Below are 26,574 nucleotides of genomic sequence, written 5' to 3' on the forward strand. Positions count from 1 at the left end.
TGAAGTCCAATTAAAACAACACCAAGTTATTTTTAAATTCATGTGGTAGTCATCTGGTATTTATTTACACAGATTTGATAGAGGTAGAACCATCTGTATTATGTACAAATTTACATTAAAAATAAATACTTACAGAATATATACAAATTCATATTCATATGCAGTCCTAGTAATCAAACCACATGTTGCCAAAACAGTTAATGTAGTATTACAGGATATTGCAGGGTTTTAGTTTTTTTTGGTCTTCAAACTTACATTCACACATACTTGGACAAGTATAGCAAGAAAATACTTGTCTTGTTCTTGACACAAGACAAGTATTTCCTTGTCATCTCAAACTCCACAAAGCAAACGGTGTTATATCAACACAAATTATTCCAAGAAATGTGAAATGATGAGTGGTGCTCCCAAAGCCTCTGAATACACACAGGTGCGCTCCGATACTGATACCAATTCAGGACTTGGTATCAGTATGGGGTGGGGGTGGGGGTTGGGGGGGGGGGGGGGGGGAGAGTACATGAATTCAAAACTACTAATAATGGATATTAAAAGGTGGAACTTGGCCTGTTGCAACAAATACACACCGGGAATGTGCCAGACAAGTCGGCACACACCACCACAGTTCTCAAAGGACATCTAAAATATGGAAACCCCCTGTGTAAGGTTGACACTTGCTGTGCATGGCCTTAAAAGGCAAAAATTAATCTTTCGGTCTTCGCACAGAGCAGCAAACTGCTTGCCTAAATTGTGCACAACCTACCAAGGAACAAAGCCCTAAACACTAGAAGGTGCGGAGATTTTTCTCGGTATTGGGTGGGGCAAATTAGAGGAAAAGGGCATTAAAAAAAAACAAAAAAACAAAACATTTGACCTAACATTCATTTGATGCAGAGGCTAAGGTTTGCCAACTACGTCAAACGTCAAGGCTAAATACTGCAGGGTTTTCTTTCCGTTTGTCAGAATAATTTGTTGCTGTAGCTATGACCTTAAAAAAAAAAAAATCCCATTTTCAGTTTGCTTAGACAAAAAGTCATTGTATTTAACTGAAAAAAATAAAATAAAATAAAAATCTATACACCCATCTAGTTTGGGAAATGTGTGGTATCACTGTCAGCTCAAACATCCTGTCACATGATTTTCAGAAGAAAGGGCCACAGGAACAGCCGTTGCAACCAGCGATTAAATTTCAATGACTGGAGCCGGAATGTAAGACAGGAAGCTTATGATACGATTAGGCAAGTCCAGCCTAGAAACAACTTTATGCGCTCTTGTGCCGAGAATCCTCCTCACTGCCACCCTGCTGATCTGCTGTAAACTCAGGGGGTATTCTAAGACAGAAAAAGCCATCTCAAGTTATGCGTCACTAGTGTTCTTGATGGACTAAAATAAACAGGATGTACTCTAGGTGGATACTCACTCTCAAAGAACTCGAGGCAGAGATACGATGGGGATCCCAGAGTGGTGTAGTGGATAGGTTTCTTGTTCAGGTTATCCGTGGCGTACACATTCCCCCCAAACTCCACAAGCAACTCAATCAAATCTGTGTTTTTTGCCTTGGCTGCGTGATGAAGAGCTGTCTCGTGGAGCTTGGCAGCATTCACGTTTGCCCCTTTCAAAAAGGAAAACAAACTTCTAAGAGAGAGGAAAGCGCTGCTGATGCCCAAGGTTGTGTTTTTAATAGAAATTATAAACATCATAATCACTTTATAAAGCAAGAAATATATTTGACACCAAATATTACAGTAAAAAAATATATTATATACATATATCCTGGTAATGGCTGCAGGTCCTTTTCAGTAAGTCCATTACTATCAATGCTGTTTGCTGACCTTTTTAGCCTAAATGTATTATAAAAAAAACCGACTGAGCTAGCTCTCTGTACAGATAAGAGAGGAAGCTTCAGATCCAGTGGGGTATGCTTGTAGCTGCTACTACTGACAGACGTTGGAACAGTGAAACTGTGGATGGATCCACTGATACAATTATTAATAGAGGATACTGAAAGACGAGGTCCACGCTCAAAGTCTAAAGTGCTACGCATAACAATGAAGAGAAGTCAACTTCCTGTGTTTAGATGTTTAGAAATACGTGTCCTGTTTGTGGTTAAGCTGTGAAGGTAAAACTTGACTGTACAGAAAATTATTTTTCGTCTTATTCAGAAAAAGTTTAAAAATGCCGGTACCCTGCATGCCATGCCATTTTAAGTTTTAGACTGAGAGTTACATACATGCCATGTACAAGAGATTTTATTATGGAACAAGCCATGATATCATGGTTATAATAATGCTGTCATTACTAAGTAATGCAGCATGTTTTGTTTCTGCTCTAAAAACAGCTTATTAGTCCTTTTCTTTTTTTAAAGAAGCACAGATAAGACAGCATATCACACTAAATTATCTCTAATCCATGATGACTGAATAGTACATCATAACTGTAAATTTCATTAGCCGTGGTGCGCAGAGGAAACGCCAGAGATCCTTTTCAGTGATTTGAATTCGCTTAATCTTAATATCGACAAGATATGCAGTCACACGAACCTTGTTATGGACAGGCAGCCAGTCAGCTCATTTTTACAGAGAGGCAACTATACTAAAGTAATAATACATCAAGAGCAAACAAAGTAGCTGTGTGAGCTAAAAATCTGATGGTAATTTATTGCATTGATAAATCCATCAAGTTCAAAACAATCTCCAACAACACTGGCTGAAATGCAAACCCAAACCGTGACACAGCCTCCACCGTGTTTTACAGATGGTTGTAGACACTGTCATGCCTCTCTCCTGACCTCCTCTGTATATGTTCATGATTCAAACCAAAAATTACCAATTTGGAATTATCACTCCATAAGACTTGTTGCCCCCAATTTGAAAAAATTGATCACCTGAAAGGCCAGATGCATCTCTCACATCCGAAATACTATATTATGTCTGTCAAACTTTTATCTTTAGCATTTGACACAGATTCGTTTTACCCAACAATGTGCCAGTAACAAAGTCCTTAAAGATACCAAAGTTTTCAGGGCTAACTGGACACTGTTTCGTCTTTTTTACGCTTGAATGATTCATAGTGTTCAGTGGTTTAAGCAAGAAAATATTCCCATAAAAAAGGTCAGACACAAGGACTGGGCTGAATATGAGTGAAAAAGCAACCAATATCCAAAGAAACACTTTGAAAGGTCTTTGGCAAGCCTGGAGAACTATTGTTTAAGACCACTTTACAAAGAGATAGTACAAGAATATCCGCCTAATTGGCAGAAAAATATAAAGAAATAAGGAATAGCCCAAGACTTAGTCACATTAACGAATTTCATTAAACTAATGTGTAAGAGAGAGTTGCAGTCCCAGTGGTGTTTAATGGTCTGCGAGTAAAGAATAAATATAAAAATAGAATCCAAACACTGGCTTAATCTGTGCAAATGTGATATAAAGTCCATAAGTACAAAGAGGTGCTCTGTTGTAGAACGACAGATTACTGCTAAAGCTACAGAACCTTAAAAATAACTGGAAAAATGTCAAGAAATAAAGTTGGATTCAATAATCTATACTCATTATAGATTTTGTGAATCCATCAGGGAAACAAAAAAAGATATACCATAAAATAAAGTAAAAATTACAAAATTTAGACCCTCCTACTATATGAGCACACAGGTCTGATTGATGAATCTTCCACTAATGTGATGCTATTCTCAGAGAATTCAGGTTCACAGGTTAAGTTAGCATGGCGATATAACCTGGTAATAAGTGAACCACCCTGAAATTTCCCTGAAAAGCTCAAATCCTGCTTTGTGGTACAGGCTTCTGGACTCACCTGCGTTGAGGAGAACTTTGGCGCAGTCATAATGTTGCCTGGCACAGGCTACATGGAGCGGTGTCCCATAGTGGCAGTCATGGGCCTCCATGTGAGCTCCTTGATTGATCATGAGCTGAACACAATCTGAATTCCCTGATATTTACAAAAAAAACAAACACAGAAAATAACTAATTCCAGTTGTATAAACCTAAAAAGTTCTGCAGTTGAGCAAATGTTGGCGATGCAGGTAGGTACATTTGGAATTTTTGGCAGCAATAATTATTAGTATCAGAAGAATTAGTCCTTTTCGGTGTCCCTCTCAATGCATTTGTAACCATGTGTAATGCCATTAAGAGAATCACAGCTGGACTTTAAGAACTTTTTTCTTATAAATATTAAGCTGAAAATAGTTGTGAAACTCAAGGTGACAGTCTGTAAGTGGTTTGTTCTGCATCCTTCCATCTTTCTACAGAGAACCTGAAGGTCGGCACAAAGACTTTTTTCCCAGGACTGCTTTCCAAATAATTTTGTCCTACATGTTCCAGTCATTCCGATCCATATGAACTATATATCTTTAACAGGTGAAGCTGTGCATGCATACGGTTATCTTTTTGACTTGGGCTGTGTGGTGTGCTATCTGAAGCTTTGGTGATTCTATGACAGATGGACCGGGAACATAGTAAATTCCACAAGAACAAAAAAATAAATAAACAAACATCTCTGTGTCACTTTTGTAGTCATTATTGTAAAACGAGTATGTCACAAACCAAGCACCAAGCCCCACGCCCTGGATGCAGTTTCAGTCACGTAGACATTTACATCATTGCAAAGCTGCGCCCACAATCACCGTCTGTCTTAACACTGGTCAGCGAGAGTCGGTGAACCTGCTCGTCTAGTTTTTTGTTTTAAATACAATGGAGAGGATTTGTGCAGGTGGAGCTACAGCTTTAAGTACACTGATTCCCATTGTATTCACCACCGGAGCCATAAAGGTCTCTGTTACAATACAGCTGCACTGTTTCTCCACTAGAGAGACCATCTTGCCAAAAGTGTTGGCTCATCTGCCTTCACACCCAATTTGAATTCGAGTTACATCCCGTTCCTAATCCATGGGGTTTAATATAATGTCAGCCCACCCTTTGCAGCTATAACCATTCAAGTCTTCTGGGAAAGCTTTCCATAAGGTTTAGGTGTCTATGGGAACTTTTGACCATTCTTCCAGAAGTGCATTTGTGAGAGACACATGAAGCCTGGCTCACTGTCTCCACTCGAATTCTTCCCAAATGCCTTTTATCATGTTGAGGTCAGGACTCTGTACAGACCAGTCAAGTTCTTCCACGCCAAACTGGCTCATTCATGTCTTTATGGACCTTGCTTTGCGCACTGGTGCGCAGTCATGTCGCAACAGGTAGGGCCGACACCCAACTGGGGTCGAAAACCATTGCATGAAGCTCTCTACACCATGTTCTTGAGCTAATCTGAAGAACACATGAAATTTGGAGGTCTATAGCGACTGACTCTGCAGAAAGTTGCCGACCTCTGCACACTATGCGCTTCAGCATCCGCTGACCCTGCTCTGCGATTTTTACGGGCCTTACCACTTTGTGGCTGAGTTGCTTCCACTTATTTATTATACCACTACAGTTGACTGCTGAATGTTTGGTAGCGAGGATATTTCACGATTGGACTTGTTGCACAGGTGGCATCCTATCAGGGTGCTACACTCAAATTCACTGAGCTCCTGAGAGTGACCCATTCTTTCACAAATGTTTATAGAAGCAGTCTGCATGCCTAGCTTCTTGATTTTATACACCTATGACCACGAAAGTGATTGGAACACCTGAATTCAATGATTTTGAAGGGTGACTGAATACATTTGGCAGTATAGTGTATTTTAATCAACTGACATGGCTTAAAATATGATTATGCACAATGTTGTGTTGGAAAACACACACCTCCCATGCAGGCTTCATGAAGAGGTGAGAAGGTGAACAGGGGAGGATTTACAGTTGCTCCATACTCCAGCAGCAGCTTGACGCAATCTAGACTTCCAGCTGCACACGCATCACACAGCGGCGTGCTACCATCGATGTTACGAGCATCCACCTGAAGGACAGGGCCGTAATGACAGCACACATGCACCATGTTGAGCTACCACCTAAGCCACCAACTGTGCTTGATTCTCTAGTGACGTGCCGAAGTCAGGTAGCACCACAAAACCTCCTCACCTGTGCGCCAGCATCCAGCAGCAGTCTAACACACTGGGCCTGTCCCTGTATACAGGCCTCGTGCAGGGGGGTGATGGAGTCCACAGCCACTATGTTAACTGCGGCACCTCCCTCGATCAGCTGCTGCAACTGGAAGGCCCTGCCTTGTGCAGCAGCCTCGTGCACTGCTGACCGGTCTGTCCAGAATCCAAGGCCGTGTGCTGCAAAGATGTGAAACCAAACAAAACCTAAGAGCATCTATTCACAGTCAAGGGAAGGGGGTTGAGGGGATGTATGAGCGTTTATACTACTTCTTTCTAAAAGAAAAGCCAGAGTGTTTCTTCTCCTCATAAAACATGCAGCTCTTAATCCCATGTCAAGACAACTTTGTATAGAGTTACCCATTAAATAACATAAAGGGATGACAAATGCGCAGAAAGGAGAAGAGGTTTGGGAACATGACAAAGTGGGAGAAAGTGGTTTCGCACAACCTAAACACAAATGACACTAGTGCTCTGCACGTGTGCAGCAGGGCCCAACCCACCTGAATAGCACATGTATTTGTCTTACATGGTGTGAGGTGTGCGTTATAATGGATCCACTGCTGAACTAGTTGCACAACAGGCAGTTCAATGCCTGCTGGTTTCAGCAACGAGCTTAAAGCGCGACGTCATGCTCTCAGACGAACGTCAACCAGTTTAAGATACCATGTTGGCTTAAGGCTAGCCTTAATCAGTATCGTCAAAGAAAGATGAAAGGAGGGCAATGAAAAGCTAATAAATCTAGGATCTGCTGGCATCATCGGGAAAATAACCGCCAGACTCCTTATTGAAACGGCTGTCTCGGTTACTGTTAGTCACCAACTCTAAGCTACTTACCGATTTCTCCATACAAGGACGGTCTGGCCCGTGTGATCTCCATTTCATGTTCCTGTTTTTGTCTCTCTCAGCAACGCAGATTTAGCCGAGCATGGTTTTCATTTTGAAGCAAAGCAACAAAAATCGAAAGGACTGCATTACTACGAGTACTACCACACACACCGTGCAACCCTGTGCAGAGTCTGAGCAGCTGAGGTTTCGCCTAAATAAACAACGCCGGGGAATTCTGGGATATGTAGGCGAAGGGTTATGATTATTACAGATAAATGAAAATAATAAAGGACACACACACACACATTTATATATGTATATATAAAAATAAATATATATTGTATATGTTGTGGTTCTTTAGTAATGCAGAATAATAGGACATATGTATTTATTTGTGTAGCACATTTTTAAAATCCATTTTGTGGATTCAAAGCATAGACTGTATATAAAAGACGGACAGAGCAATGGGTTTTGGACCTATTTTGAAGCCTTGGTATTTTTCATTTTTGGAAGCAGAAGTTGCTACTTGTGATGCAACATGAAAAAGTCCACCAAAGATGTAGACCAAATCCCAGTGTCGTGATAGAAAGTGTACTCTGGTTTTTGCCAAAAAACAAAACAAAAAACAAAGAATCCGTAAATATTTAAAATGTTGATCTATATTGTGTCAAATGTATCTTATGAGATACTTATGAGTCGTATGAGTCATTTTGAGCCAGAAAGAACATTCCTGACACATTGTAGAAGCTGCAATCATTTTTTTTTTTTTGATTGTAGCTTTTGACTGACTATAATGTAGAACACAGAGAACAAAAAACATATAATTCCTTTACCTTCTTTTTTTATACAACCCCTTCACAACTCCTGTTGACTACAGCCGATAAGCAAAGATTTAAAACAAAACAAAACACGGAAACATTGGAAATCACTTTTTGGCACAACACCGGCTGAGCACAAAAGCAATAATGCAATCAGGAACCACCAGACTTTCCCATATTTCAGATGTTTGTCATCTTAGTGTCACTGTCTGCAAATATCTCTCCACACACTGTATCCCAAAAAATGCAATTTATTGAACTGTGTCTAATGCACAAATTGTTAATATACAGTGTACTGTTCTGCCTCGGTTCCTCATCCAGGAAACTTTTGGCTGACACTGTGTCTAATCAGGGGTTTCTTAAAAGTAAGAAACAGTTTACAAACACGAGACTAATATCTGTTTACATCATAACATGACACCTGTCAATCCATTATCCTGTTGGATGACTTATAAAAATGTGTAAATTGTTTTTTGTACTAAAGTGTAAACATGTTTTGTAATCCTTTAAAAATTGGTGTATTAACATAGCGTGAATCACATCACTTCTGGAGTCAACCCCAGTTTTTCACACTTCCATGTTAGCTTCCTTTTTCAGTTTCTCTACTTTATCTAATGACTTTAACCAGCAAATAAAAAAGGTTTACATCGCTGTCAATAATGTGGTATGTAAAGAACTGTTTTTTATTCATTTGGTTATGGCATGTGCCTGTTTAGAGCTAGCTTGGCGAGCTTTAGCTAGCATGACACATTAACTCATGATGTCACTTAAGTGCTATTTTATATTTCAATTGCAACTCCTAGGTTAGATAAGGTTAAGTAAACAGGTTAACTGTGGGATGGATTCCACCCTATTTCATGATCCATGGTAACAGTGGTTATTGGTGAGTTCATTCTGGTAGCTATTTGTATGGCCACAGGACTAACCATTAGCCACCCAGTTACCACTTCCCCTCAATGGAAAGGGAAAAGTCATTTAACCAATGTTTTTAGATTTTAGTTTTTTTGTTTGTTTGTTTGTTTGTTTTTCTGGAGACACCCTCATGAAGCATTAAAAATTAAACTTCCTCTTTCAGCTTTCATCTCTCTCGATCCTATCGGATCCCCAGCATCGTCTTCTGTCACACCAACCTTCTGCGTGTCCTCGTTTGCTGTAGGCTGCTGGGTTGAGCATTAACAACTAAGCCTTGCAAATCTTTTACACAGGAGGTTGTAGTCAAGGTGCAACATGTAAGATTTTTGGCCTTAAGCATTCAAGGTTAAACAAAAATTATCAACAAAATTTGAAGAAATAAAAGATCTGACTCCAGGTGAACTGTGTTGGAAAGATTTTTGCTGAAGTGAGCACGCTTGCTAGCTTCTCATACTTGCACTTTATATCTAACGGCAGAGCTTCTATTGTAATATAAATGGAATTACAAATTAGCTATCAGTGTTTGTGTTTACCATTGCCAGACAATGCAATGACACTGCAATCATTCACCAACCAACATGAATGATGATGTGACGGAGAAGCAACATTATATCAGCTTGCAATGACAAGGCCTCCAGTTCTTGTCTTCTTTAAGACCATGAGCACACACACACATTGTGGCAGTGTATGTTTGTCAGCGCTTGTTGTTCCTTAAACAAGCAAACCATAAGCATCAATCAGCGACCACACAGCAGTGTGTTTTGAAGCCGTTTATCAGACATGTACACTTCTCACCATCGTGTGAGTCTTCTTCAGAACACTTGTCACCTCCTCTCAGGCTTAATGGATCACATCTGCCAAATGCCTGTGAGATTCTGCTTATTTCATGTCTGTTTTTAGATGCATGTCATTATCCTGTTTGTGCAACCATGTCCTGTGATTATGACACTGCATGTCTTTCTTCAGAACGAGCTGATACACTTCTAATATCACTCTTCTTTTCTTCATCTCCATGCTGTGCATTTATTTTTACTTTATTATTTTCTGTGAGCAAAAACGTAATTTCACTTATCAAAAGATTCTCATTTTGTTTCATCTATCCAAACAATTTTCTTCTAGAAGCATTGTTATTTGTCAATATATATTTAATATCTTTTGACTTTGTTACGGTCTGTTTTTCCAAAGTTATGGTTTCTGGCTATAGAAGCCACTTACCTTTACAGAGTGCTGTAATCAGATACCAGTCCATCTTGATCTTGGAGGTCAGCTTTTATACTGTGTTTCAAGCATTTCTTTATTTGTCATTCCACAATTAGCTTAGCTAAACAAGGTACAAGTGACAGTCATAACAAAGGCATAGCCTCTCCAATTGTGTCATTCTCCTATCCACTCACAGGCTGGGTTCATCATGAAGCTTCTGTTTGTTCCTTGTAGCATGTAGATTCCGTCATGGTTACTTACCTGGAAAAACGTGCATAGATGCTTTTCTGCACATCTCTAGCCATAGCTCTGCATTTGCTGGCCGCTTTCAAGCCATTTGTCATGTCTAAGAAGACAAGCAGAACACAAAAAATAAATCAACACAAGAGAGGAAGTAAATATGACTGTTTATTTCCTGTAGAACCCTTGAATCACAAATGTTGCAACGTGGGGGAAGATTATTCTTAAAGACTTTTTTTTTAAACATTTAAACATTTGCAGTCAACAGTAGCTTGACTAGAAACTCTAAGCCCAAGATCAAGAATCACCAAAAATTCACATTTTCAATATGGGAAAATGAGGTACAGAGACCAAAACTGTGCTTGTATCAGGCTGTAAAGAGGTATTTCTGTAGTAATGTCAGCACTACAGTAGAGATTCTGTACGTATGAGAAGCTAGCAAGCTAGTGGTCAAAAAGAACTGTAGCTTTGGCCATTTTAACATTAGCTTCATATTTTAGCTTTGGAAGTTTCCATCTGGTTAATACAGCTTCTCTGCTTTTTATATTCAGTATCTAACAATGAAGCTTTTGCAACATCTGCCTACTTCTAGGGTCTAATGTTATACTATGTAGGTTGTCATATGACACGGTGGTAAATAAAATAGAGGGCTAGGCAACCAAAGTCTTGAATGCCCACTAGCAATGAAGCCTCTGTGACAAAGTGATGCATGGCAACCAAATTGCTTTCTGTGTAAAAACCCATTTACACACTTATTTTATAGTCTGGTTATTATATTGGCTAGCAGCTCAGATCAGTCTTTGCTTATAAGTTGATCATAGGCAATATCCCTCTCTCAGCAGCAAGACATCTCCCCCCCTCCCCTCCTCCCAAACATCTCCCAGTGTCACAGTGGATCAGGTCAGGAGGCAACTGAGGAAGCTTCGCCCCAGAAAGGCAGCAGGCCCAGACAAGGTGTGTCCTAGGATGCTTAAGGCGTGTGCTGCTGAACTTGGGGAGCCGCTACAACGAGTCTTCAACCTCAGTCTGCGACTGGGGAGAGTGCCCGCCCTATGGAAGACATCCTGCATCGTCCTGGTCCCTAAAAGGAACCGGCCCAATGAGCTGAATGACTTCCGACCGGTGGCACTGACGTCACATCTTATGAAGACTCTAGAGCGGCTCTTCCTCAACTTCCTCCGACCACAGGTACAACATGCCCAGGACCCACTACAGTTTGCATACAAGGCGGGTGTCGGAGTGGAGGATGCCATCCTGTACCTCCTACACAGAGCCCACTCACACCTGGATGGGGGAAAAGGCACGGTCAGGATACTGTTTCTTGACTTTTCCAGTGCCTTTAATACCATCCGGCCCTGTATGCTTCAGGAAAAACTGAACAGGATGGAGGTGGACCCCTGCCTGGTGGCTTGGATCTCCGACTACCTCACCGACAGACCACAGTACGTCAGGCTGAAGGACATCACGTCTGACACTGTGGTCAGCAGCACAGGAGCACCACAGGGAACTGTGCTGTCCCCTCTTCTCTTCACCCTGTACACCTCTGACTTCTGCTACAACTCTGAATTATGCCATATTCAGAAGTTTGCAGATGACACGGCCATCATGGGGTGTATCTGGGATGATCAGGAAGAGGAGTACAGAAGTCTGGTGAGGAACTTTGTCGCATGGAGTCACACAAACCACCTGCAACTCAACACCTCAAAGACTAAGGAACTGGTTGTGGACTTCGGGAGGTCCAGAGAAGGTCCACTGCCGGTTCAGATAGAGGGGGAGGAGGTGGAGGTGGTCAACAAGTACAAGTACCTCGGGCTGTGGGTGGACAATAAACTGGACTGGTCATTCAACACAGAGCACCTGTATAAAAAAGCCCAAAGCCGACTGTACTTCCTCAGGAGGCTGAGGTCTTTTAACATCTGCAGGAAGCTCCTGAGGATGTTTTACCAGTCGGTGGTTGCTGGAGTACTTTTCTATGCTGTGGTGTGCTGGGGGAGCAGCACAGCAAAGAAGGACTCATCCAGGCTGGAGAAACTGATCAGGAGGGCTAGCTCTGTGGTCGGCATGAAGCTGGACACTCTGGTGACAGTGGCAGAGAAAAGGACATTAAAGAAACTGCTGGACATTATGGACAATGCTGGGCATCCTCTGCACACGGCCATAAACAATCAGAAGAGTCTGTTCAGTGACAGGTTGCTTCTCCCCAAGACAAGAACTAACAGACTTAAAAACTCCTTTGTCCCACACGCCATCAAACTGTTTAACTCCTCTCTGGAGGGGAGAGGGAGGGGAAACAGGAGGACAAAGGAGGGGGGAACAACTAAGCTGTAGTGCCTCTTCACCTCACTGTACAATACCTTGTGCAATACTTTTGTTAATAGTCAACAGTGCAATAGACTCAATACTTGAAATGTGCAATTCACTTGTATTTTTATTTTTTATTCCTATTTATTCTATTTATCCCCTTATCCTAACGATATGGTCAACAACCTGAAGGAGAGAATTCTTCAAATTGCAGATGAATATCCAACTGTGACAAACATTGTTCTGCATACAGGGTCAAACGATGTGTCCAAACAACAGTCGGAGGTTCTGAAACGGGACTTTACTGGATTATTAAACACTGCAAACTCTCTGAATGCAGCTGTATTCATCAGTGGACCTGTACCGCCGGTCAGAGGAGGAGACGAGAGATTCAGCAGGTTGTTTACACTGAATAAATGGCTTATATCAGCATGTGCTGACCACTCAGTGCATTTTATCGACAACTTTAATATTTTTTGGGAACGCAGGCATCTGTTCAAAGCAAATGGATTTAATTTTAACAAGTCAGGGGTGAAACTGTTCACCTCCAACTTGTTTTATTCCATACGTCATCCATCCGTGCTTGGTGCCAAGGCTGAGATAAACGAGGAGTTATCTCATAAAGAGGAACAAACAGTACTCCAAGAACAGACAAAGCCCAGCAGAAACCTTGAGGAGGAGCTCCATTTGCCCCCACCCGGGAAGAGCCTCAGAAAGGAGAGACATCCATGGCATCTGAGGAAGAGCCTCAGAAAGGAGAGACATATAAGGCAAGAAGAGGGGTCCCTATTTGCCTCCAACTCTCTCAACAACACCAACGACCAGGACAAGGGACCACGACCTTCCCCAGTCCCCCAAACCCCTGACAGGCCATCACCCTCCTCCCCCTCCCTTTCTCCCTCCTCCCCACACCTGAAATTCACTGAGGAGATGATGGAGCGGGTCAATGCTGGGCTCAGATCTACCCCCCGTCCCAATCCCTTTTTGTCCCCCATAAACCCCCCACCAGAGCGGCCAAAGGTTCGCCATCGAGCCCCACCCTCAACAGAGCAATCGAAGTCACATTGCCCAGCCTCGCCCCCTTAGTTCCTCTTCATGCCCTGTCTCCGCAGTCTGATGCGTGATGTGTGAAGGGTCCGGGCTGTGAGGATTATGGCAGTGATGACTTTTCCCAGGAGAAGCTGGGACCCTGTTTACTAGAAGGTTTTAAAATTTCTGTACTTTTAGGTGACAGGAGACATGTGGCCTGGTCAAAACACAGAGAGCTGCACTCTAAAAGATCTTTAAACATAGTAAACATACCTTGTGTGCCACAGACTGCTCCCAAACACGAGGGGACAAGTAATACCTCTAAAACACTTAAGTTGGCTTTATTAAACATTAGATCTCTAGCTGGGAAAACATTTTTAATTAATGATTTAATCACTGAGCACAGCCTTGATTTTATGTTTTTAACTGAAACTTGGTTGGACCAAAGTAACAGTGGAGCTGTTCTCATCGAGACGACCCCTCCTAACTACAGTTTTATCAGTGAGGTCAGGGCGAGCAGGAGAGGAGGAGGGGTTGCTGTCTTATTTAATGAATCATTTCAATGTAAGCAGCTATCTCCTGGAAGTTTTCAGTCTTTTGAATATGTGGCTTTACAGCTGAAGGCCCCATCCAAAGTTGTGTTTCTTAATGTTTACAGGCCTCCCAAATACTGCACAGACTTTTTTAATGACCTCAGTGAACTGCTGTCTGTGATCTGTGTTGATTTTGACTGTGTAATTATTGCTGGGGATTTTAACATTCATGTGGACAACCCTCAGGACAAAGGGACTAAAGATCTGAGCAACACTCTGGGCAACTTTGGGCTGACTCAGCATGTAACAGAGGCCACACATAATAGAGGACACACTCTTGACCTACTGATCTCCAAGGGCCTGAGCATTTCAAAGGTTACTGTGTCTGATGTGGGCCTGTCTGATCATTACTGTGTTTTCTTTGAAAGTAAAATCTCAGCCCACACAAATATATCAACAACAGTGATCACAAAACGGTGTATAACTGAACACAGTAGTGCAATTTTTAACCAGGTCTTCCCATTAACACCTGACCTGTCCAGAGGGTCAGTCAATGAGCTCGTCAATAGCTTCAATGCTAACATGTTAAATGTAATGGACACTATTGCTCCCATTAAGGTGAAGGTTATCTCTGGAAGGAAAAAGTCTCCATGGAGAAACTCCACACTGGTGAAAAATGAAAAAAGAGAGTGTAGGAAAGCTGAGCGCAGATGGAGAAAAACAAACCTCCAGGTTCATTATGACATTTATAAAGAGAAACTTCACAATTATAATTTACAACTGAGGAATGCAAGGAGGTCCTACTTCTCTGACATCATCACTAAAAACAGCCATAATGCTCGGGTCTTATTTTCTACAGTTGACAGGCTAACAAACCCCCCTGTGTCAGTGGCAGCTGAACTTCATTCGACCATGGCCTGCAATGACTTTGCCAAATTCTTCACTGAAAAAATCCAAAAAATTAGACAAGCAATTGGTACATCAACAGCAGATCCAGGATGTCCACCAAAAAACTGTTTAAACACCATGAAACAGTTTCAACCTATTAACAGCAAAGACCTGGAGGACATCTTAGGTCAACTGAACTCCTCCTCCTGCTGTTTAGATGTCCTGCCAACAAGTTTTTTCAAAAAGGTCTCAAAGACTTTAGAGTCAGACCTGTTACAGATCGTCAACTTTTCTTTATTATCAGGTGTGTTTCCAGAATCACTAAAAACTGCTGTAATCAAACCTATACTGAAAAAGGACAATCTTGACAAGACACAAATGAACAACTACAGGCCGATCTCAAATCTCCCGTTTTTAAGTAAGATCATTGAAAAAGCAGTTTCTCAACAGCTCAGTTACTTCTTAAAACAGAATAATTGCTACGATGCCTTCCAGTCAGGTTTTAGACAGAACCACAGCACTGAAACCGCTCTGACCAAAGTGTTTAATGACATATGTCTGAATACAGACAGTGGAAAAATGTCAGTCTTAGTTTTACTGGATCTCAGTGCAGCATTTGATACAGTTGACCACAACATATTACTCAAACGACTGGAGAACTGGACAGGTCTTTCAGGAACTGTACTAAACTGGTTCAAAACATACTTAGAAAACAGGAAATACTTTGTATCAATAGGTAACTTCACATCTGAGCAGACAAGTATCACATGTGGAGTTCCCCAAGGTTCCATCTTGGGACCCCTTCTGTTTAACATCTACATGCTCCCACTGGCACAGATTATAAACAACAACAAAATAAACTATCACAGCTATGCAGATGACACACAAATATATATCACAATGTCACCAGGAGACCGAGGCCCTGTACAGGCTCTTGGTAAATGCATTGAGGAAATCAATGACTGGTTGTGCCACAATTTTCTCCAGCTAAACAAAAACAAAACTGAGGTAATAGTCTTTGGCGCCAAAGAAAAACGATTACAGGTCACCAGAGAACTTCAATCTATACATCTAAAAACCACAAACCAGGCGAGAAATTTGGGTGTAGTGATGGATGCAGACCTAAACTTAGAAAAACACATTAAGACAATAACAAAGTCAGCTTACTATCACCTCAAGAATATTTCAAGGATAAAAGATCTGATGTCTCAACAGGACCTGGAAAAACTAGTCCATGCATTCATCTTTAGTAGGCTTGATTACTGTAACAGCATCTTTACAGGTCTACCTAAAAAATCAGTCAGACAACTACAGCTCATTCAGAACTCTGCTGCTCGAGTCCTCACTAAGACCAAAAAAGTGGACCACATCAGTCCAGCTCTGAGGTCCTTACACTGGCTGCCTGTCCATCAGAGGATAGACTTTAAAGTTCTGATGCTGGCCTATAAAGCTCTGAATGGTTTAGGACCAAAATACATCAGTGACCTCCTGACCCAGTATGAACCATCCAGATCCCTCAGGTCATCTGGATCCGGTCTTTTATCAGTTCCCAGAGTCAGAACCAGACACGGAGAAGCTGCATTCAGCTTTTATGCTCCTTATATCTGGAACAAACTCCCAGAAAGCCTCAGATCAGCTGAAACACTCAGTTTATTTAAATCCAGGTTGAAGACTCACCTGTTCTCAGCTGCATTTCAATAAAGCACCAAATCCACACTTTAAGCTTAAATTTCAAAACTTACATTTAACTACTGATTTTATCTCTGATTTTATCTGTTTTGATTTTATATACTGTTGTTTGTTTGTTTGTTTATTAATTAGTTAGTTAGTTTATTTGCTTGTTTTAATCAATTTTAAATCATGCTTTTTATTTGTTCTTGTTTCTAATGTCTCTGTAAAGCACTTTGAATCACCTTGTTGTTGAATTGTGCTATACAAATAAACTTGCCTTGCCTTGCCTTGCCTTTGTATATTTTATTTATATTTGTCTCTGTATTTACATATGTGTGTGTGTGTGTGTGTGTGTGTGTGTGTGTGTGTGTGTGTGTGTGTGTGTGTGTGTGTGTGTGTGTGTGTGTGTGTGTGTGTGTGTGTGTATATATAACAATTCTGTAACTGTAACTTTGGTCGTTGCTGTGCTTTTTGGAAGTCGAATTTCCCAGAGGAACCCACCCGAGGGATTAATAAAGTTCTATCTTATCTTATCTTATCTTATCTATAAAAGACAGCTACTTCTGCAGCTGCAAACTGGTTAGTGAAGTCTTGTTTTGAAGCCTTTTGATGAGCATTTTTGCCATTTTGTTGTTTTGAAACCCTATGTTATGAAGAAGGGCACATCAGACTGAAATTGCATTGGCTAATGACTTGTCAATCACAAATCATTAGCTCATGACAATATTTTGGACAATATACTTTCTAGCACTTCAAATGGCAAAATTATTCATGTTTTCCCAAAATGAGAGAGTAACATAACCGTGGTTGCCATTAGTTTTTCATGTACTACAAATATTTGGAAGAAAAAAAACCCCCGAAAACTACTAGTCCAGTAATAGTAAAACGTGGAAAAGTTTAACGCGAACCAGAAATGTAAAAGGTTCACCTTCAGAGTAAAAGCTGTTCCTCAGTGCTGCCACCAGTTTGTTTCAAAAGGCACAACTGGTTTGCAACGTGTCCGTAGACACGTCTGTTACTCCCATGCAAACTGGGACAACAGCAATATGCTAACAAGGAGGATTTCTTCCAGCCAGTTGGGAAATACTCATTCTTCCCTCATGAGTGGGTGCTGCCAGAAAGTCACAGATAGAGTGGGTGAAATGTTGTCGCAAGAGCGGAGGTGAGATTGATTTTGAAAGCTTGTGATACTGTGAGGGCTGGAGGGTGTTTTGTTGGTAGGGGAGGTGGATCAAGGAGAGAGGACGGATGGCAGTGGCGTCTGCTGGCAAAATTGGTTGGAGCAATGCCTAAAACCTCTGAGGTGCTTTAACTGTCAAAGGTTTGGAGACCTAGCGAAAAACTGTAAGGAAAAGAGGAGATGTGCTCAGTGTGGTGGAGATCACAAATATGGGAAATGTGGAGATGGAGTTCAACCAAAGTGTTGTAGTTGTGGTGGGAGTCACAGTGTTGCGTATGCTGGATGTGAGAGAATGAAACAAGAAAATCATATTCAAAAAGTGAGGGTGGAGAAGAAGATCTCCTATCCTGAAGCAGTGAGGGTGATGAGAGTGAGTGAACAGGTCAACATCAACCCAGGACAGGGTGCATCTCGGGATCAAAGAGTTACCCGGATCAACACAAATAGTGTGGTTATTGATAAGATGGCATTGGTTACATTCATTGCAGGAGTGATAAACACCACAGCTGATGTGAGATCTAAGCAGGAGAAAATTCAGCTCATTGTTAAGGCGGCAATTAACCACTTGGGGTTAGTAGGACTGACATGGGAAGAAGTGAGGAACAACCTCAATTATCAGTCAAGTCAGGAAACATGATGTTCTTTTACGTAATCGTGGTACTTATTCTTCAATGGAATGCAAGGAGTCTGTAGGTCAATGGCCAAGAGTTGAAGCATTTCATCAAACTACTTGATGTTAAACCAGATGTCATTTGTGTACAGGAATCTTGGCTTAAATCTTCTTTGGATTTTGTGTTGTATGGTTACAAGATAATAAGAAATGACAGGGACCGTGGTGGAGGGAGAGGGTGTGCAACGTTTGTCAAACAAGACATTCCATATAGACTCCTGGGTAAAGGCAATGATTTGGAGTATGTTGCTATTGACGTTTGGTACAGGAATGAACCAAATCTTATTGTGAATTTCTACAATCCTTGCGCCAGATTGGAGCTGCCGTGTCTTCGTTCAATTGAAGGAAGTGACTGTCGTAGAGTTATTTGGTGTGGGGATTTTAATGCCCATAGCAGAGTATGGGAAGGCACACACACAGATAAAAATGGTAAGGTAATTGAGGAATTGATGGATACATGCAATTTGGTGTGCCTGAATGATGGTAGGGGGACCAGATGTAATGTTGTTAATGGAACAGAGTCAGTTTTGGATTTAACTCTAGTCTCAACTGTCCTTGCAGGAATAAGTCAGTGGACCATCAGAACAGACACTACCATAGGCAGTGACCATTATCCTGCTTTCTGTGATGTTGGAGGGAAGATACAGGTATCTCTAAGAGAGGTGCATAAGAAGTGGAGTTTTCATAGGGCTGACTGGACAAAATTTCAAAAATTATGTGAGGAAACGATTGACAAGGTTGATGAGTCTGGTAGCGTTGATCAAATGAATGATCAGTTTATTGAAGTACTTATGGTAGCCGCCAAGGCCTCAATCCCAACCAGTAAAGGTAAGGAAAGTAGGACTTAGGTGCCATGGTGGACAGAGGAATGTCGAATTGCTGTAAAGGAAAGAAACAAGGCGTTTAAATTTCTCCAAAGAAACCTTAACAAGCTCTGATTGCATACAGAAAAGCAGTGGCAGTGGTCAGAAGAACAGTGAGACAAGCAAAGCGGAGCAGTTGGAGGTTGTTCTGTTCTAAAATAGGAAGAACCACTCCAGTGGGGGAGGTCTGGGGCATGGTCAGAAGAATGGGAATGGGATTACCCAGTTCTATCTTCAGGCCAACAGAACTTTGTAACAGCTCAGGAAAAAGTGGAGGTTATGGTGAAAACTTTTGCTAAGATTCATAGCTCTGATAACATATCAGTGTTGGGAAAAGACAGAATGTGCCAAACTAAAACACGGTATTTGGAGGATTTAGTAAGAAAGGCACACATAGACAGTAGTTTGGATGCAGTGTTTTCTCGGGAGGAAATGGTGAGAGCACTTCAAAAAACGAAGCCCACAGCCCCGGGAAAGGATCAAAATTGTTATTTAATTTTGAAGAACCTTGGTACGAAAGCGCTTAATAAACTGCTGTGTTTGGTTAACACAGTTTGGATTAAGGGTGAGCTCCCAAGTACTTGGAAGGAGGCTGTTATTGTGCCAATAAGAAAACCTGGGAAGGATCCATCTAAACCAGATAGCTACAGACCAATCGCTCTTACATCAAATGTGTGCAAGTTAATGGAACGTATGATAATGCAAGACTGTCCTTTGAGCTGGAAAGAAAAGGGGCTTTAGCCAATTACCAAAGTGGTTTCAGGACAGCTCGGAACACAACTGATGCTATTATTAGACTTGGGAATGTTGTTAGGAAAGCGCAGGCCAATAAAGAGTCTGTTTTGGCAGTGTTTTTGACATAGAAAAGGCATATGATATGTTGTGGAGGGATGGGCTTTTAATCAAGTTGCATAAGTTGGGTATTGGTGGCAGGACATTCAATTGGATCCAAGACTTTTTATCTGGTACGAAGATCCAAGTGCGAATTGGGTCTACAATTTCTAGTCAGTGCACGGTTGAGAATGGAACGCCACAGGGCAGTGCGATTAGTCCCCTGCTTTTTGTTATAATGATCAATGATGTTTTTTCTGATGTTCCTGAGGGAATTAGGAGGTCTTTGTTTGCTAATGATGGTATGTTATGGAAAAAAAGGAAGAAATATTGAGCACCTAGTGGGCAAGGTTCAGGAGGCTGTTGGTGGTTGAGTGGGGATTTGACTGGGGATTCAGGTTTTCAGTGGAAAAAACAAAAATGATGTTCTTTACCAAAAGAAAAGTGAGTGAGACTTTGACATTGAAACTGTATGACAAGGTAATTGGGAAAGTGAGCTCTTTTAAGTACTTAGGTGTTGTGTTTGATTCAAGACTGATATGAAGGGAGGGAGCATATTAACCAGATTGAAACCAAATGCAAAAAAGTTATTAATGTTATGAGGTGTGTAGCTGGGAGGGGTTGGGGAGCGAGCTCTTCTGCTTTGAAAAGACTTTACCAGGCATTAATTAGATCGGTCTTCGATTATGGGTGTTCAGCAGCTCCTTCTGTGTTGAGATGTTTGGATGTTCTGCAATCGGAAGCCCTTGGAGTGTGCTGTGGAGCTTTTAAAACGTCTCCAGTCAGTGCCCTACAGGTGGAGATGGGAGAAATGCCCCTAGATCTTTAGATTAGATTAGATTAGATTAGATAGAACTTTATTAATCCCTCGGGTGGGTTCCTCTGGGAAATTCGATTTCCAAAAAAGCACAGCACCGACAGAAGTTACAGAGTTACAGAATATTATATATATATATATATATACACACACACACACATATATATAAATACAGAGACAATATAAATAAAATATACGAAGGGGATAAATAGAATAAATAGGAATAAAAATAAAAATACAAGTGAATTGCACATTTCAAGTATTGAGTCTATTGCACCGTTGACTATTTACAAAAGTATTGCACAAAAGGTATTGCACAGTGAGGTGAAGAGGCACTACAACTTAGTTGTTCCCCCCTCCTTTGTCCTCCTGTTTCCCCTCCCTCTCCCCTCCAGAGAGGAGTTAAACAGTTTGATGGCGTGTGGGACAAAGGAGTTTTTAAGTCTGTTAGTTCTTGTCTTTGGGAGAAGCAACCTGTCACTGAACAGACTCTTCTGGTTGTTAATGGCCGTGTGCAGAGGATGCCCAGCATTGTTCATAATGTCCAGCATCTTAGGAGGACGCAAGTGTCTGTGAATTACTGGGTTCATCTTGGTGGTCATGGTGACGCACATGCCACAAAGGAGGTACTTTTGGAATTCTGGGAGTATGGAAGAAGTCAGAAGGATCATTTTGGAAAGGTGGGGAATCAGTGGGCTAAGGAGTGTCAAGTGTATGAACTTAAAATATGTCCTGCAGGAGTGTTCCCTGTGGTTCCTTCATGGTTACTGGAGACCCCTCCTGTGCACTGGTACTTGCTGGATCTGAAGAGAAAATTGAAAGGAAGAGTCGATCTTGTTTCAGCATTTCATTTTCACAGCTTGAATGAATACCCTGAGTGTATTCATGTGTTCACGGATGATGCTAAAAGTCCAGATACAGGAATTACAGGGTTTGGAATAGCAGTTCCGTCAAAAAATATTGAAATAAACAGACGCACTCCGGATGGACTGGCAGTGTACACGGTTGAAATGGTAGCAATTTTGGTAGCATTGAAATGGGTAGAGTGTTCAAAAATCAGGCAGGTGGTAGTGTGTTCTGACTCGGCAGCTGTTCTTTCAAGTCTACAATCATTTTGTTCGAAGACAAGGCAGGGTATGCTGTATACTATTCTGGAGACTATAAGCAGAATAAGGTGTTGTGGTGGCAATATTCAGTTTCTTTGGGTGCCAGCTCATGTAGGAATCAGTGGAAATGAAAAGGTGGATAGGTTGGCAAAAGGAGCGTTGACTAACTAGGACTGAGATGGAAATTAAAAGCAGCGGATCTGAAGCAAAAGGTATTGTTTGGAGGCAGATGATGGGAGAACATCAGACAGGGCTTTGTGGAGTGTGCCAGGAGGAGGAGGAGATGGTAGAGCATGTAATACTGCGGTGCAAGGGTTATGATGTGGAGAGGAAAGTTCTGCAGAATAGATTGAAGGAGCGGGGAATTGAGGAATTTAATCTGTGTGTTGGAGGGTAGTAGGGCACAGGTGAGGGAACTGGTGGGGTTTCTGAAGGATATAGGTGTTTATGAAAGAGTGTAGGGTCTTTTTTTTTTTGGTTTTGTATTGTTTTTTTGGATACAGATTGTAAGTCACTGCTGTCAGACTCCATAATAAAGACTTTAACTGATCAAGCACACACATCCATACATATGCAATAATACTAAGTGCAATAATCCTTTCTGTCATCGTTGTATTTTTACTCAGTTGTATATAGTATTTGTATTTGTATTCTATTTTTATCTTATTGTATATTTATTTTATTTTATTCTACTGTATATAGTATTTTATTTTATTCTATTCTGTACAGTTGTGTACTGTATTTATTCTTATTGTATTCTAATTTTTGCCTCATAACTTTTGCACTGTCCACTTCCTGCTGTGACAAAACAAATTTCCCACGTGTGGGACTAATAAAGGTTATCTTAAGCTGTAAGTCTGACCCATACTCCGGAACAGTAGGAGGCGGTAATGCTCCTTTACGTTGGTTGCCAACCGCCGTTAAACACAAAGAGGAAGAAGTCACAGATAGGCCTCTAGGCCTGTGTGCATACTTGATTGGCGTCGCATCCACTGTCACAAGCCACAACTTCTGCCAGTGCTGCATATCTCAATTTTTGCAACCTGGCATGTTGTGTTGCTGCAACCAAAGGTTGGCTGAAGACACAGCTGTAAAGCCGTATCAGTGTTTAACACTGTTTTTTAATTCTATATCAGAACAGAAGCTCAGAGATTTACAGATTATACAGAGGGAGATGTTGCAATGGTCAGATGTGAGAAGTCAGAATTTCTGAGTTCCCAACCAAAATTTGAACCTGACGTTAACAATCCAACATGGTAGCATGGGCCATAAACAGTAGCAAAACTGTAAAACCAGGCTCTATCCATGCATCAGTGTTTTTAAGTAAAAAGTAATAATATAATGGATTGGATTTATATAGCGCTTTTCAAGGCACCCAAAGCACTTTACAATGCCACTATTCATTCACACACTGGTGGAGTCTGCCCCAGGGTAGCCACAGCTGCCCTGGGGCAGACTGACAGAAGCGAGGCTGCCATATCGCGCCATCGGCCCCTCTGGCCAACACCAGTAGGCGGTAGGGTAAAGTGTCTTGCCCAAGGACACAACGACCAGGACAGAGAGCCCGGGGATCAAACCGGCGACCTTCCGGTTACAGATACGCTTCCCAACCCCCTGAGCCACGGTCGCCCATAAGTAAGTATTATGCCATATTTATTGTGATATCTGGAAAAATAAATACTGTTTTTTTTTCTCACTTTTTCTGGAATACGCTAACTCAGGATTGATGCCATTCCCGAGTTCTGACATCTAAGATCCAAGTTATTTGGAATAGTCTAAGTCTTTTTGGAACCACAGCTATCACCCCAGGTGGCCATTAAAAAGAATGCAGGTTCGAAGCACGTCTGCACTGGCTTGACTCTTCAAACTAGGAAGCTGTGTCTTTGTCCAGTATGCAGAAAGGCTATTTCGAGATAAAGGAACATATCAAATATTTGTTTTTGTTCAGCTCACAGTGTTAACTTGCACTGCACATGCTCTTAGCATAATGAGAGGAACAAACAGATGTGCAGAGGAACTAGGCTGTCATGTGTCTCAAAGGGTGAACTATGGACTTAGAGCAATGTCCCACTCCATGTAAAAAAAAAAAAAAAAAAAAAAAAATCACAATGAAGTAGGTACTCAAACCAGGTTATTAGTTAGGTGCTGTAACCTTTGATAGCGATATAGGCGAAGCTGCCCACCATAACATAGCAGTCTATACAGAGAAAACCTTTTAAATAAAGTCATGCAGAACACGACCCCCCCCCCCCCCCCCTTTATTTTATTTATTTTTACTAAACAGGCAGCTGCACATTTCCACTAGTTTTTATAGCGATTAGTTAAGTTACCGTGAGTTTGCCTGTGCATTTGGTAAACAGGATTTTCCAGGAAACCAAATTTCATGGGAACGTGCTAAAGACGTGTTAGCACTAATCTCCATAACTCCCCCCCGCACCTCCCGTAGTTTATCTAAACCGTGTTACGGTGTTCAATCAGCCATATAACCCATCAAACCAGTTGATAACGAGTTAGCGTTCAAATATAACCCCACGGTGTTAGCTTGTTTGTTGTTATAAATCAGTATTTCTTCGCGAGGAGGAGGGAAAGGGACAGGAAAAAACGGACACGCACACACACAGGAGAAGTGAGCCGCAGGCGCAAACTAGCTTCAGCATTGCTTCAGCAGCTGCCTTGCGAACACAGTTCGGTGTAGACTTTCAAGATGGATGCTTCGCCTCGATAGGTTTCTGTTTCCTTTTTGAAACCGACGACAGTAACGCCGAGTCCCCACGCGAGGAGGCATGTGGAGGACTGAGGGGCTTTCATGAGTAAACAGACGCGTTGTTTATGAAACGATAAACGTGAAGCTACGTGGATATTTTTGCTTCTACGTGCTGTGGACAAACAGCTATTTTCTAACTTCCTGGTTTTCGTGTAATATGTCTATTGAAACGGCGGCGACAGGAGCTCGAGTGACTTTGAAAGGTTTATCTGACGTGGGATACATGGGATCTAATTACCGAGTTGTGATGTTTGAATCCGGGGAGAGCAGTTTTCAGCGAAAGGAAAAGGGAGGCCGACAGATTTCATAAGCAATGGAAAGTGGGAATGGTGGTGCCTCGAGTAAAGGTGATGAGCCCTTTCCCCCACCAGCACCACTTATACGACTTTCACTTCAAGATTTAAAAAAAAAAAGTCGTGTGGTGGGAGATTTTTCTCCTGCTTTACTCGACACCTGCTAATGTTATGTGTTAAAACTGAAAATAAATGCGTAGATAAGGATATCCAATGGGGACAGCCTGTTCCAGGATTGAGAAACAGCTCGGAGAGTTTTTTTCCCCTTGGTTGAAATCCAATCCGCAGTTGCCTGTAATTTTCCAGTCTCTCGTGGATTTTGCGCTCATGTTTGCATTCTGTCCACTTTCTTTAGGTGTCTTGATACCTGTGCCAGACTCTTCTGACATCTTTAAAAACAGTATCTTGGCTCCACTTCAACGTGCATACTTGTATGATGAGTCGAAGCAGTGTTTCAGATACAAGTCTGCTGTTTTGGTAAAGAATCCAACTTTGGAAGAAAAGGTTAGTCTAAGTCTTTCCCCAGCATTTAAGTAGATTTTTATATAGCCCCAGTATAACCACATTTAAATAACACGTGGTCGTTAAACCCCACCAGATGGTATCTTATACACATGCGGTGGGTTTTGTTTCTCTTTTATACATATAATATTGAAGATTTCCCCTCTTTTGAGCTCATAAGAAATCCCACAAGGGTAAAATTTCTCATGCCTGAAACAGGAACTGCTCTTACATGAAGCACAGCCTTTATTCTGATTTCCTTATTTCTTTTTTTAAAATTTGTTTTGTATCAGTACAATGCCTTCCGAGCAAAAAGGAGAGACGCTGGGTATTCAGACGAGGATCTAGAGGAGTCCTATGGCTTTTTGCTCTTTGACGATGTCAACAAGGTACAGACTGGAGGTCACAGACACAGCTGAGAAAACGCACACAATCAACCGAATCCTCATACCGTGCTCCTTTTTTTTTTTGTTTTAAAGGCTAACGCACTCCGAGAAACCGGTGTGCTCACTGGAAATAGCACATGTACAACTCTGGGAGATCCTTCTAAAGGTATATATATATATATATATACACATGTATTTTTTATCCTCCACCGTGTCCTTCCCTCCCTCAGTCTGAGCCTGATATCATATGATATCTATGTGTTAAAACTCAACGTTAAAATCTTATTCTAATAAATTCCTTAGCTGTAAACCTATAACAATACTAATAAGCAGGATTTTACCTTAAAGGCCAGATATAAGTTGTCCTTCATGTTTGCAGATCAAGCTAATAATAGTCCATGTTGTTTGTCCAGTGCTGCCTTGTTTTGAAAGTGAAAGCAAATTAAAGCCCCGAATGTATACAAATGAAAGTGAAAGAATGTGTGAAACAGAAACTATACATTACATGAGGTTTTCGGGATATTGGTGTTTAAGGAAGACTGTGGCATTTCTTTCTGTTTTGCACTGCGAGTTGTATTCTTGTTAGCTCTGTTTAGCCTTAAAACTCCCAGTTTAAAATGCTGCTGGGACACCCACGGGGCTCAGTACGGACTGTGATAAAGAGTAGCAGTTATCAAGAGCAAACTTTGGTCAAAGTCCGTTTTTA

The 26,574-nt window shown here is 41.4% G+C and overlaps 2 protein-coding genes across 5 annotated transcripts in view; one reads left to right on the forward strand and one right to left on the reverse strand.

Moving 5' to 3' along the window:
- Positions 1–508: 508 nt before the first annotated feature.
- Positions 509–26,308, reverse strand: LOC309709658 (ankyrin repeat and SOCS box protein 13-like). 2 transcript variants are annotated; one of them, XM_082538400.1, is made up of 8 exons: positions 26,210–26,305; positions 20,660–20,791; positions 6,875–10,141; positions 6,018–6,217; positions 5,745–5,895; positions 3,808–3,942; positions 1,418–1,609; positions 509–1,328 (listed from the first exon to the last, which is right to left on the reverse strand). In XM_082538400.1, exons 3-8 carry the CDS (start codon positions 6,915–6,917, stop codon positions 1,180–1,182), a joined length of 870 nt encoding a protein of 289 aa, XP_082394526.1. In that variant the 5' UTR covers positions 6,918–10,141; positions 20,660–20,791; positions 26,210–26,305; the 3' UTR covers positions 509–1,179. The 2 variants fall into 2 exon arrangements, with proteins under 2 accessions (XP_082394526.1, XP_082394527.1); XM_082538401.1 differs by lacking the exon at positions 20,660–20,791 and having other exon boundaries at positions 26,210–26,308.
- The window catches only part of tasor2 (transcription activation suppressor family member 2), a 30,757-nt gene continuing 28,540 nt past the window's right edge, over positions 24,358–26,574 (forward strand). For all 3 annotated transcript variants that reach the window (XM_082538390.1, XM_082538391.1, XM_082538392.1), the window contains exons 1-4: positions 24,358–25,035; positions 25,337–25,485; positions 25,776–25,871; positions 25,962–26,034. In XM_082538390.1, coding sequence (XP_082394516.1) covers positions 25,002–25,035; positions 25,337–25,485; positions 25,776–25,871; positions 25,962–26,034 — 352 coding nt within the window. In that variant the 5' untranslated portion in view covers positions 24,358–25,001. The remainder of the gene's footprint in view (positions 25,036–25,336; positions 25,486–25,775; positions 25,872–25,961; positions 26,035–26,574) is intronic.

This window comes from Aulonocara stuartgranti (assembly GCF_965226115.1).
Source record: "Aulonocara stuartgranti genome assembly, chromosome: 7".
Taxonomy (NCBI): Eukaryota; Metazoa; Chordata; class Actinopteri; order Cichliformes; family Cichlidae; genus Aulonocara; species Aulonocara stuartgranti.